The 13931-nt window shown below is 41.0% G+C and overlaps 1 protein-coding gene across 1 annotated transcript; it reads right to left on the bottom strand.

Moving 5' to 3' along the window:
• Nucleotides 1-9608: 9608 nt before the first annotated feature.
• On the bottom strand, nucleotides 9609-10724 carry LOC143565948 (uncharacterized). The gene is made up of 4 exons (XM_077052778.1): nucleotides 10430-10724; nucleotides 10101-10237; nucleotides 9971-10049; nucleotides 9609-9877 (listed from the first exon to the last, which is right to left on the bottom strand). Exons 1-4 carry the CDS (start codon nucleotides 10722-10724, stop codon nucleotides 9609-9611), a joined length of 780 nt encoding a protein of 259 aa, XP_076908893.1.
• Nucleotides 10725-13931: the final 3207 nt, after the last annotated feature.

Raw genomic sequence — 13931 nt, 5'->3', positions numbered from 1 at the left:
CCAGGTAAAACTATAACGAACGAGTAAGTTTGTGAATGTTATTGACAACACATACCGTGAATAAACACTAGAAACAGAAATCAAAGATCGAAAACGGAATGAAAACAAGATCGCCGGATATAATGGTTAGATTATATGTTCGCCGGAAATTATTGAGACTATGGTACTGTTACTGTTTCAAAATCTATATATAGGGCAGAGTTGGTTCAGGCGAAGTTACGGTTAACTTCGCCAAGGCGAAGTTAAGCACAACTTCGCCGAATTCAACAACTTCGCCCGTAATTTTCAAAATCAGCCCTTTAAGTTTGAATAATCTAGAATTTAACCTTATAAATTACCAAAAAGAGTTAAACAAATATGATCAAGATCTAGTAACCAACAATAATATAACTACAAAAAAAACAAAAAACTTAGAAAAATTTTAACGAAATAAGGGATCAAATTTCAGTCTAGTCAGGGACCACTACGTTTTAGAAAAGATCCTAACAGGAATCATACTAACGATGTGACTGTCACTTAGATCCGTGTTTAGCTGTATTATGACATAGAGACACAGGTTGTAAGCATGTAAATAACGTAAATGGTTTTCATCGTTTCTGTGATACGGATTAAGGTTCAGTTAAGCTCAAAAGTTTAAGTTGGCAACATCTCAGAGATAATGATGTCTTCTATCTATTCTCAAAGCGTATTTGGCTATACCCAAGTCACCCCGAATTGACTTCGACCCATAATGTCTGATTATCTTGTAGATACTTTATGTCTGCCTCCCGTTTTCTTCTAACTCCAGACTTGAGAAGTCTTGATTGTTACTATGTCTCATAAGTATTTAAAAATATACACGTATATATATATATATATATATATATATATATATATATTTTTTTTTAAATCAAACATTTTTATCGACTTCGGAGTACTAAATCACTGCAAGTCCCGAATCTGGATCACTGCAGTATCTTGAAATGCTTTCTTCACGGGAATCAGAACACTCACGGGCTCGTGTATGACTGGGTAGTCGCTTTTCTGCCTATCCTTCGAAAAGATATGTATGAAGACATACAAAACTCTTAAGGAGTTTCCACGTAAATTCGAGTAAATTTAAGTTAGTATCACATACACTTTTACGCACCATAAAAATTACCATGACATACAATGACTGTTCTAAAGCCTTTTAAGCCTAATAACTTCACTAGTTAAGCACACACGATCAGTATATATATCATTTTCCAAGGTTGGATCAATTTTCTGTTAAACACAGCATAGAACTTCATACGAAGTAACAGACTTGAAAATTAATTTCATTTCCCTTAAAAAAAACTTTAAATTCAATCGCCCCAATCACGTCAAAGTCGTCAGGTAAACGGCTATCCTGAAGATCCAATGGATCAACTGGACCGACCACATACAAGTATGTGTCCTTCTTACTAAGTATGACCGACTAATTTTCAGCAACTGAAAGAACACACGTCATAGCTGCCCCGGTCACTTTCAGTCTTCCAGTTAATGGCTATCCTCATTCTCTACGTTGAAACGAGGACCAAAACATATCCTAGGATATGTCCATCAAACTGAGGTAACCGACTAATTTTAAGCAAAAATGACATGGTTACTCGGGATTTATCAAACGCTTTTGTAAACAAGTCAGCAAAATTTTCAAGTGTATCAACTTTTTCGATCTTTATCAGTTTCTTCTCAGCACAATCCCGTATGAAGTGATGACGAATGTCAATATGCTTAGTTTTACTGTGCTTCACGGGATTGTTAATTACTGAGATGGCGGCAGTGTTATCAATTAAAATAGGAGTAAGTAAGAAATTCAGACCATAGTCGCGCAATTGTTGCTGAATCCACAAAACCTGAGAGCAGCAGTTGGATGCTGCCATGTATTCAGCTTCGCATGTTGAAATTGCAACTGATGTCTGTTTCTTGCACTGCCAGGAAACTAATCTTCCTCCAAGAAACTGACAGCCTCCTGTTGTTGACTTCCGACTCTGATTACAGCCACCATAATCAGAATCTGTATACGCCACCAGTTCAACGTCTCCTCCCTTTGGGTACCACAACCCTAGTTTCGGCTTGCCCTTAAGATACCGCAAAATCCTCTTCACACCTTTCATGTGAGATTCCTTTGGGTTTGCCTGAAAACGGGCACAAAGACAAACAGAAAACATTATATCGGGCCTAGAAGCAGTTAAATACATTAATGAACCTATTATCGCCCGATACAGAGTAGGGTCCACATCTGCGTCACCATCTGATTCAGCGCCCAATTTGTGATTGACGCAGATTGGGGTGTCATATGGAGAACTGTCCTCCATCTTGAATCTCTTCAGCACATCATGAACATACTTTGTTTGATGAATGAACATCCCATCCTTCTTCTGATCAACCTGCAATCCTAGAAAGAAGGTTAGTTCACCCATAGCACTCATCTCGAATCGTTTCTTCATGACAGCCTCAAAATCCTGACACATGGATACTCTTGATGCAGCAAAAATGATATCATCCACGTAGACTTGAACCAGTAAGAAGTCACATCCTTCTCTCTTCACAAACAGCGTACTGTCAATCAATCCTCTTTCAAAACCATTTTCCAGCAAGTAGTCCGATAACGTTGAATACCAGGCACGAGGTGCCTGATGTAACCCATATAACGCCTTGCTCAACCTGTATACGTGATCCGGAAAGTCTGGGTCAGGAAAACCCGGAGGTTGCTCAACAAACACAACCTCATCAACTTTCCCGTTAAGAAACGCGCTCTTCACATCCAACTGAAACACCTTCATCTTTTTAGATGCAGCAAACGCCAAAAACAATCTAATCGCTTCTAACCGGGCAACAGGAGCGAAAACCTCATTGTAGTCAATACCCTCTTGTTGATTAAAACCTTTAACAACCAGCCTCGCCTTATTTCTCACGATAATCCCCTTTTCATCTCTCTTGCACTTGAACACCCATTTCGTGCCTATAGCATGCACATTCTTTGGTTTTTCAACCAAAGTCCAAACTTCCATTTTTTTGAACTGAGCCAACTCTTCTTGCATGGCTTCGACCCACGAGCTGTCCTTTAAAGCCATTTGATAATTCTTCGGTTCGACTTGGCTTATGAAGCAAGAGTACAAACATTCGTTCATGATACCTGTATCTTTAATGCTTGTATAAACACAGGTGTGCTCATTCAAGCTACTTCTGGTTTGTACACTAGAGGTCACATCACCTATAACATTCTCCAATGGGTGATCTTTGTGAATTCTCGTGGTCGGAACAGCACCGACATGCAAATTGTCTTCCAAGTTTGAAGAGATCTCATCTATGGTAGTTTCAGGCTGAGAGTGAAAAGGATTAATAAACTCATCTTCAGTTGAGGCCGCAGGGGTATCGATAGGGTTTGATGTGGAAGGCTGAGATTTTTCTGTCATCTGATGTTGCACTACCTCCTCTTCCTCATCAAAAATCATCTTCGTCACTGCTCTTTCGTCTTCTTCAGAAATTTCCAAAGTAGGTACGTTAAACGACTTAAAAAGTTTAACATAGTCAAACAGCTCAGCAGGTCCATTGCTTGGTTTTGGCGGTTGGTAACTAGTAATGTCGGTGTTACAAACCACCTCCACCTTGCAAGTTGTCGTATTGAAGACCCGTCTGTTGGGAGTCCCAACAACATAACCGACTAGGATTCCCTCATCAGCTACTTCACCAAATTTCGAATTAGTCTTCAAAATCGAACAAGGAGACCCAAAAGGTTCAAGACCGCACAAGTTGGGCTTCCTTCCGTGCATAAGCTCGTAACAGGTTTTTCCAAGTCTCTTAACGGTTAACACCCGATTCAGAACATAGCAGGCTGTAGCAACTGCTTCAGCCCAGAACATCACAGGAAGCTTTGAGTCTGCCAGCATAGTTCTGGCTCCTTCAATCAACGTTCGGTTCTTCCTTTCAGCTACTCCGTTCTGTTGTGGAGTATACGGAGCGCTGTATTGATGCTCAATACCCTTCTGAAGACAAAAGATTTCCATCTCAAAGTTCTTGAACTCTGTCCCATTGTCGCTTCTGATGAATTTAACTGATTTACTCATGACGTTCTCGACTTTTGTAATTAGATTCTTCACCATCTGAGTCGTCTCGTCTTTCGTTTTCAGAAAATATACCCACGAGTATCGCGAGTAATCATCAGTTATCACCAAGCAATAAGAAGTACCACCTAGACTTTGTACATTCACCGGACCGAAGAGATCCATATGAAGTAGTTCTAGAGTACCAGCAATTGAGTTGATCGTCTTGGTGAGATGGCTTTTCTTGTGTTGTTTTCCCTTCTTGCACGCAATGCATTTATCTTCAAAGTTAAAACTCTTTAAGGGAACGCCCATCACAAGCCCATTTTTGACAATGAAGTTCATCTTACGAAGATGAATATGTCCCATTCTCCTGTGCCATAATTCTGATTCTGATTCGCTTGCCTTTGTCATTAAACAGGATTCTCCGGTGGCCATTTCAGTAGACCTCATATCCATCACGTATGTATTCGTTTCACGTGGAGCTTTCATTACTATCCATTCTTCTGGTATATGAAAACCAGGCTTCAATACAATCGCTTCATTCTTAGTGAAATGGACAGTGTATTCTTTATCACAGATCTGCGACACACTCAGCAGATTGTGCTTTAATTCCTCCACAAAGTTTACATTTTCAAGTGTCATTCTCCCATTCGACACAGTTCCTCTACCGGTAATCCTTCCTCCGCTTTCACCTGCAAAACTAACTCTAGCTCCCTGAACAGGTTTTAAGTCTTGCAACAAGTGTTTGTTGCCTGTCATGTGCCTGGAACAGCCGCTATCTACAATCCAAAGATTGTTTGCAACCCTGTTCAACTGTTCCTGCACAATAAAACAAAGAGTTAGAATCTTGGGACCCAAGACCAATTGGTCTTGGATCGATACGTCCCGTACCCTGGCTTTCTCAAGTTAGAGACTCGATAATTTCTGTAAGTCCTGTTAGGGTATCTCCTTGCAGATTGGGTGTAATGCCTTCCAAACCTTTGAGAATTGAAAGTGTTATATCTTGAGGTTTGGTTGTAAAAATGAGGTTGGTTTTTATGAAAACTTGAATTCGTTATATGTTGGCATTTTTTAAAGTTTTCATTTTTAGCAGGAACAAAATGACGCTTATTCTCATTTTTATTTGTCTTTACATCTCTAAATCTCGGTTTCAAAGGGCAATCTGCAACTAGATGTCCTAACTTGTTACATCTAAAGCAACATCGACTCTCCATTTTCTTGTCAAATGTTGGTTTGGATGTAGAGGCAGTGTTACCAGCCGTTCGTCTCACATAAGGTGGGACGTACGGATTGAGTGGAGAACTCTTTTTAGAAACTTCATTTTTATCTCCATCGGTGGGTAAACCTACCTTCTCTTTTGTCTGACCAGATTCGGACAACTTATCCGAATCTGATGAGACTGGACTTGAAACAGAAATATTCACACTAGAAACAGGCGAACTTGTTTCGCCACAGTTAACACTTGGTTCAACACTTGTAATCTTGATAGGAGTTGTCTGAGAAACCTCGAAATCAACAGATTTCTGAACACTTGGATTATAAGTATAGTTGTGGTTAAAGGGTGGTGGAACTTCGTGATATCCGATTCCTCCCCTCTTTGCAGAGGTACCTGGATCACTCACGAGGTGATCAAGGATGGCCGAGGAATTCCTGAACTGCTCAAGTTTGCGGTTCAGTTCCACCACCTTTACCTGGTGGTCAGCAATCTGTTTATCCCGATCAGCAATCACTTTAGTTTTTTCCTCCAAAACTTCATAACTAAGATCAATTATTTCAATTTTCTCAGCAAGTTTAATTTTTAAGCTTTGAACGTCTTTTTCACATGCTTTTATTTTAATTTTATAACTCGTTTCTCTTGCTTTCGTAAAATGGTGATCTTCTTTAATAGTTTTAAAGTCAGCATCTAAATGGACATACTGATCAGTTATTGTTTTAAGTTGCTCAGACAAATTCTCACAACTAGTACAAATAGTTTTAGGACTTACCTCGGAGCGATTATCTTTGTCATTTGCCATGAAAGCGGTTTCTTCTTCATTTGCTTTCTCAATTTCTTCAACCTTCTCACATTCTTCAGCTTCAGACTCAGCCATGTTTGCTTGCTCACCAGAACCACTTGAGCGTTGATTCCAGTTGTACTCTCCTGCCTCTCTGGTCAACATGGCATTTATCTCTCTGTTAACTCCTGAGTGTTGTGTAGGTCGACCTTGTCCTCGTTCAACCCTCTCATTTCTGCATTCCTTGGCAAAGTGCCCGTACTGTTGACAATTATAGCACCTTACTTTGGACTTGTCGAACCCGGGCCGACCACCAACAAACTTTCTCCCCGTCTTATTCATGAAACGCTTGACTCGCCTCACTATCATGGCCATTTGCCATTGCAAATCCATCTCCTCCAGATCATCAGCATCGATCTGGTCATAATCCTCATCCAGAACAGCAGGGTCCACAATCTTCCCCTGGATGTAGTTTTCATAGGAAGCAATAAATGATGCATAGACTGCAAACTGCTCTTCAGCAGATTTTACACTCATAGGCATCTTGGAATAACTATTGCTTGATGCATTTGCAGAAAAACTACTTGTGGATGCTTGAGGCTTTGAAGTACTAGATCCTCCAGCAACGAAACATACATCACCATTCGTGTTTACAGAAACGTTTCCTTCATGAGACGAGTCAGAGCCTGACTCCCCTTTAGAGTAATAAGCAGCAGATTCAGGCCTTGAACTTGAGCCTGAGTTAACCTTTGCACCATACATACCAGGGTCTTGTATCTGATCTGTAGGTGTTTCTTTTCGAACCATATTAAGCTCATAAGTTCTGAGCTTGTTCACTGCCGTTTCAAGATCATAATTAGGAAAGTCTCTGTCTTCCCTCATAAGAACGGTGTACATTTCCCACTTCGGTGGGAGAGCATCGAGAAGTTTTTCAACGATCTCTTCTTCTCGGTAAGCAATCGAATAATTGCTAAGCTCTGTCATTAGATGATAGTATCTGGTGATAATATCATCCAGCGATTCGTTCTTCAAAAATTTGAAGACGGAGAACTGGGTCTTCAAAAGTTTTACCTTCGATGCACGGATACCCACATTCCCCTCGAATCTATTTTCAAGAGCATCCCAAAGCTCTCTTGCAGAAGTGTACTTTCGGAAAGTATGGAGAACTTCTTGAGGAAGTGCCATTGTTATCGCAGCATGGGCCTTGCTTTCGGCCTCGTACATTTTCTTTTCTTCGTCCTCCATTTTGCTGTACTTCTTAACTACGTCACGGCCTTCGTATTGCATAGTAGGAGGGATATATCCATCCTGGATGCACACCCACATTTTGGCATCCTGGTATTTGATGTATTGGATGAATCTATCCTTCCATGCCACGAAGTCAGTTCCTTTCATAAGCCTCGGGGCCTTAGTGGCAGACCCCGCTTCTACTTCCATCTTGACCAAATCGGAGATATTGATCGACGACATCCTTGCAAAAACCTGAAAAAAAACCTGGAAAAACAAAAAAAATATTAAAACAGCTCAGTTGGCGAAGTTAAGAATAACTTCGCTTGAAGGTTAACTTCGCTGAAAGAGAACTTCGCTGAGATCTTAAATTCGCTTGATTTGGGCGAAGTTAAGAATAACTTCGCTTAGCTCTGGCGAACTTATGAGTTGAGCGAACTTGGGTTTGAAGCGAAGTTGCGGATAACTTCGCTAAGGCGAACTTATGAAGTGAGCGAAGTTGTAGTTAACTTCGCTAATCCTTATATCTTCGCCAAAAACCCTAATTCCAGCGACGGCAACTTCGCCTGAAGAATGGTAACTTCGCCCGATGAACGGTAACTTCGCCCGATGAACAGGGAAGTTTGTTCAGATCTGTTTTCGTCAATCCAGCAGCTCCCGATCAATGCAAAGGCTTGAAAATGACTGTCAAGCACTAGCAAAACTCAATCCCAACAAAAACACGTCCCGCGAATAGGTCAAACGAGACGTTTTCTACACCCGCGTGAAATCCCGAACCTCACAATCGAGCCGATTGGCTCTGATACCAATTGTAGGTTCCTGGACGGATCGTACACGAGATATCGCTAACAACGCAGGTGCGGAATCCCTGCGCAGGTAGTTACGAGTGTAGAGATAGAATCACACGAGCAATAAATCAAACACGTTATATTGATAACCGAACACGTGACTCACGGTCACTATTACCGAAGATGACACGTAACAATACGAAACACACTGAAACAAACCCTAAAACGACCAACCCAAACTGTTTCGTCTGAAACAGTTTATATACACAACAACTTCGCCATAGGCGAAGTTGTCAATAACTTCGCTGATTCAACAAGTTCGCCATAGCGAACTTGTTGACAACTTCGCGCATTACAAAACAAACATAAACAAAACATAATTACATTACAGACTCGATTACAAATGCTAGACTATGAACTACTGACACACATGTACCAACAAAGCTGAGGACGCCAGCTTTCACAGATCTGCCTGGAATGTGGCTATGCGGAAGAAGGCACTTGCCGGTTTTGGTGAAGAAGGCGAGGATACTGGAGTCGGGAAGAGAATCAAAGATGCTGGGATGAGCGGGGCCAAGGATGATGTTCTGGAGATCAAGGATTCTCGTCCTTCGTAGTATCAAAATCTTGTGCAAGATTCTCGTCCTTCGTCTGAGGATCACGGATGCTTGTTCTGGCTGTTGGATACACCATTTAGGTAGGGATCATTGCTTCAGATCCAAAGACTAATGAGAATGGTGTTTGTCCTGTGTCATTCTTTGGAGTTGTTCTATCTACCCAAAGCACGTAGGGTAGTTCCTCAGCCCATTTGCTTTCTTCATTCCAAGCTTCTTCTTCAAGTTGTTGATGATAATTTTGTTGCTTCATTCTGCTTGGCCATTTTCTTGTGGATGGACTGATGTTGAAGTGATCATCTTAATTCCCCAGCTGTCACAAAAGTTAGTAGTTCTCTTTCCAATAAATTGGGAACCATTATCACAAATAATTTCAGAAGGAATACCAAATCTAGTTATAATATTTCGTTTAATAAAGGATATAACTTCCTTCTCCCTGACTTGAGGAAATGCCTCAGCTTCAATCTATTTAGGGAAATAGTCCGTCACTGCTAACATAAAGACTTTTCCTCCTGAAGCCATAGGAAGTTTGCCCACTATGTCCATTCCCCATTTCATAAACGACCATGAGGAGACAATGGGATATAATGGTTCTGCCGGCTGATGTAGGATGTTGCCATGCCTTTAACAAGCATCGCACTTCCTCAAGTATTCCATAGCATCCTTCTTCATAGTAGGCCAGAAGTATCCAGTCCTTAGGATCCTGGAGAATAATGCTCTGCCCCATGTATGATTGCCACAATCTCCTTCATGGAAATCCCTTAGAATTTCTTGGATCTCGAATTCTTCTATGCATCTTAAGTATGGACCTGCAAGGGATTTCTTGTATAGCATATCAGGTATAATAGTATATTGTGATACCTTGGCTTTGAAAGCCCTGGGTTTTTCGCCTTCCGGGATTTTTCCCTCTTGGATGTATGTCATTATTGGAAGGATCTAGGATGAATGATCCCGAGGATGATCCACATGATCTATGAGCATCTTCCCTTCTACTTCCAATGCCTTGTATTCCTCGATTGCCAGAGATAAGACATGAATAATAGGAATTTTTATATTCTCAGGGAGCTTCAAGGCTGAAGCTAGGTTTGCTAAGGCTTCAGCCCTGGCATTTTCTTCTCTCGGTACCTGTGTAATATTGAAATAATCGAAGGATCCTAAAAGATCCTTAACTATATCTAAATATTTAATTAACTTTTCACCTTTGACTGTATATGAGCCATAAAAATGATTAGCAATTAATAGTGAATCTACAAAAATTTGAAGATACCTGATTCTCATACCTTTAGCTAGCTGTATACCTGCAATGAGTGCCTCGTATTCTGCTTCATTGTTAGTGGCCTGGAATTCACAAGCTATCGAGTGGGGTAGAATGTCCACCTGTGGCGATTTTATTAGTATTCCCAATTATGTTCCTTCGAGCTGTTGAACTTTAAGATTGGCTTGTTCCTCTATGTCGCTACTGAAATCAGCCACAAATTCTGCCAGAGCCTGTGATTTGATCGCATTTCTAGGCTCATATTGAATATCATAAGCACTTAGTATGACAGCCCACTTAGCCATTCTACCTGACATTTTTGGTTTTCTAAGGACATTCTTTATAGGATAATTAGTCTTTACAATAATAGTATGAGTTTCAAAATAATGCCTTAACTTAGTTGAAGCCATAATTAGAGCAAGAATAAGTTTTTCTAGGTGAGAATACCTGGATTCTTCATCTAGAAGACTTTTACTTACATAGTAAATAGGATGTTGGTTACCTTCGTGATCCTTTATTAGGACTGCACTTAATGTAGTGAGAGAGATGGCTAGATAAAGGATCAATGGTTCTCCATCCACAGGTTTCATCAGAGCGGGGGCTGAGGATAAGTAGTCGCTGAGAGCGGTGAGGGCAGCTTCATGCTTCTCCATCCACTCAAATTTCTTGTTTTTCCTCAAGATGTCATAGAAATCTTTGCCTCTCTCTAAGGACTTTGATATGAACCTATTCAATGCTACTACCCTTCCTGTTAATCTTTGAACCTCTTTGACGTTCGTTGGGGACTTGAGGCTCATGATTGCTTGAATCTGCTCCGGACTAGCTTCTATCCCCTTTTCGTTACCAAATATCCAAGGAATTTTCCGGCCTTGACGTCAAATACACATTTAGCAAGATTTAGCTTAATGTTATATTCGTCAAGGATGTCAAATGCTACTTCTAAATCCTTGAGGTGGTCTTCAGCCTTCTTCGAATTCAATACCATGTCATCAATATAGACTTCGATGGTATCTCCTAATTGATCCTTGAACATCATATTCACCAATCTCTGATACGTTGCACCTGCATTTCTCAGACCAAACGGCATAGCAATATAACAATATATGCCCGTAGGGGTTATAAATGTCGTATCCTCTTGATCAGATGTTTCCATCTGGGTTTGCTGAAATCCCGATGAAGCATCCATAAAGGTCAACATTTCATGCCCTGCGGTAGTATCCACCATAGAGTCAATGTGGGGGAGAGGGAAAGGATCCTTGGTACATGCCTTATTCAAGTCAGTAAAATAGGCACATACCCTCCACTTTTCGTTTTTCTTTTGAACAACAACCATATTGGCTAACCGTTTTAGATGCTTTACCTCCCTAACCATACCTACCTTTAATAATTTATGTACCTCTTCCTGGATGATTGCATTTCTTTCCGGGGCAAACTTCCTCCTTTTTTGATGAATAAGCCTGAAAGAAGGAACAATTTCAAGTTTATGAGTTATAATGTCCTTAGAAATACCTGTCATATCTTCGTGTTTCCATGCAAAAGTTGACTTTCTTCGTTGTAAGAATGACACTAGATCCTTCTCGATGGATTCTTGAATTTCCGCTCCAATTAGGACTTTGTCGTCAGGATCCTCCAAGTACAGGACTATTTCCTTAGAATCATGTTCCCTAGTTTCCATGATGTTTCTTCTTGCTTTCTATAATTGCTATGCTTCTCTTAGCTTCTTTGTAGGCTTCATTGAAGAGGTATAGCAATCCTTGGCGTCTTGTTGGTCGCTTTCAATCTTCGCTATTCCCCATGGGGTAGAGGGAACTTCCTTCATTTCATGTATCCAAGGCCTGCCAAGAATAACATTGCAACAAGACAAAGTATCGATAACACAAAATTTTTGAACAGAATTTACTCCCTCTATATATAAGGGGAGTTTAATGTCCCCTAGCATGTTCTTCGTCTCTCCACTGAATCCCACAAGGACCGAGGATCTTGGGACGATTCAGATTCTGGAATATTCATCTTTTTGAGCACTTCTAGCTAAATGATGTTTACTGAACTCTCGCCGTCAATGAGGATCCTGCGAACATAATGGTTAGAAATAAACAAAGTAATGACCAAACCATCATGATGAGGATCCTAGATGTTGATTCGATCATCCTCATCGAATGAAATGATTTTTTGCTCGGTTGTAGTAGAAGTTCTGATAGGCCTTTCACCATTCTCCAATTTACACTCCTTAGCATGCTTCTTTGCAGCAGAATAAGAAGTTCTGCATATGTCAGAATCTCCGAAGATCATGTTGATAACTTGACCATCTGGGGGAGACGGAGCAGCCTCTTCTGGGACCGGTTCAGGATCTTGGGTCCTGGACTTCTTCCTCCCAAACAGCTCCTTGAGGTAGCCTTTGCTGAGGAGGTAGCTTGTTTCCTTTCTCAAGGCTATAAAATCTTCCATCATGTGGTCGAAGTCTTCATGAAAATCACACCATTTTGATTTATCTTTGGGGGGGAGGTGCCTTCTCATTCTTCCTTGGCCATCTCGCTTTGTCACCCAAGCTCCTAATAGCAAGCATTACTCCTCCCATATCTATAGAGAAGCAGTAATCGGATATCCTTGGGCAATCTTCATCGTCCTCTTCTTCCTCCACACTATTGATCTTTTGGCCATTTGGTTTGGAATATGGTTTGGAATTGTTGTTCCTGAAGTAGGATCCTTGTTTCTTGTCTTGAGATTCACTTTTTGCCGGAGTATTCAGTTGATCTTGTATTCTTTGATCCTCCTCCAACCTGATGAACCTTAAAGCTCTATTCCGGACTTCATCTAAGTTCCTGCAAGGAGTCATAACAAGATCTTGATAAAATGGAGAGCCCTTTTGTAATCCCATTTTCAATGCCTCAACAGCCATTGGGACTTCCAGGTTTGGAATTTCCAAGGCCTCTCTTCCAAACCTAGTAAGGAACTTCCTAAGTGGTTCCCCGCGAGGTTGGACAACTCTATACAAATCGCTAGTTAACTTTTCAAAGGATCTACTACATGAAAACTGACTATAAACAGATTGATCAAATGAGAGAAGGAAGTAATAGAATAAGGAGGAAGACTTAGCAGCCATTTGAGGGCGGATCCTGTAAGTGTTGATCCAAAGCCTTTGCATAAGCAGGCTTCCTTCCGTTTTTCTAGAATATGATTAATCTCCATCCTTTCTTGGTACAAGGCTACGTGCTTCTCAGGATCAGTGGACCCATCATATAGCTTCATACTAAGGGCAGTGAAGCATTTTGGTATTTCAGCATCACAAATTAGGGAAGCGAATCTGGATATGTAATGACTTCCTGCTGGCAACTCCGGGATGGGTTTGATGACTCCTGGTACACTGGATATCATATACTTGAGCTTCTGTAACTCACGGGCTATAGTTTGATTGATCCATGTATCCTACATACCACCATGATTAGTGTCAAAAGATAAATTATTGTAAGTGTTACCTCTTGTTGATCAAAAGATCTCGCTCCATAGCTATGTCCGGGGTACATTGTTTCAGCGTCAAGAGTTGGTCCAGCAGGAGCAGTGGTTTGCATGGGTATGAAGTCTCCATCGTGGATCTCAATTGGCCTTAATTGTGGCTCCTTCAAAGGTTCTTTCCCATAAGGATAGTTGGATCCTGGATGCTGATGAATGATAGATTATGTCTGGAAGCCCAAGGATCCTGGTTGAAAGACAGAGAATCCTTGAAGCTGGTGAGCAGAGGATCCTTGACGGAAACCTGAGGGTCCGGATTGGAAGGCGGAGGATCTTTGCAAATGGTGACTGGAGGATCTTAAGTGTTGACTTGAGGATCCTTGTTGAAGGATAGATGATCCTTGCGAGTACTGGTTAGAGTATCCTTTCTAGAAGAGATCCAAGGATCCCTGTTGAGGATAAGGGGATGTTGGACACCTTTGACCTGGGAAATCCCGAGTGCTAAAGTCAAGCATTTTTGGCATGATGGGACTTGCGTCTTCAGCAGTCTTCCTAGT

Source organism: Bidens hawaiensis, unplaced genomic scaffold (assembly GCF_021521415.1).
Source record: "Bidens hawaiensis isolate Kalapana, Puna unplaced genomic scaffold, B.hawaiensis_p1.1 tig00022666_1, whole genome shotgun sequence".
In the NCBI taxonomy this organism is placed as follows: Eukaryota; Viridiplantae; Streptophyta; class Magnoliopsida; order Asterales; family Asteraceae; genus Bidens; species Bidens hawaiensis.
Note: the sequence above shows the minus strand (reverse complement) of the source record. Positions and strands in the feature narration are given on the sequence as shown.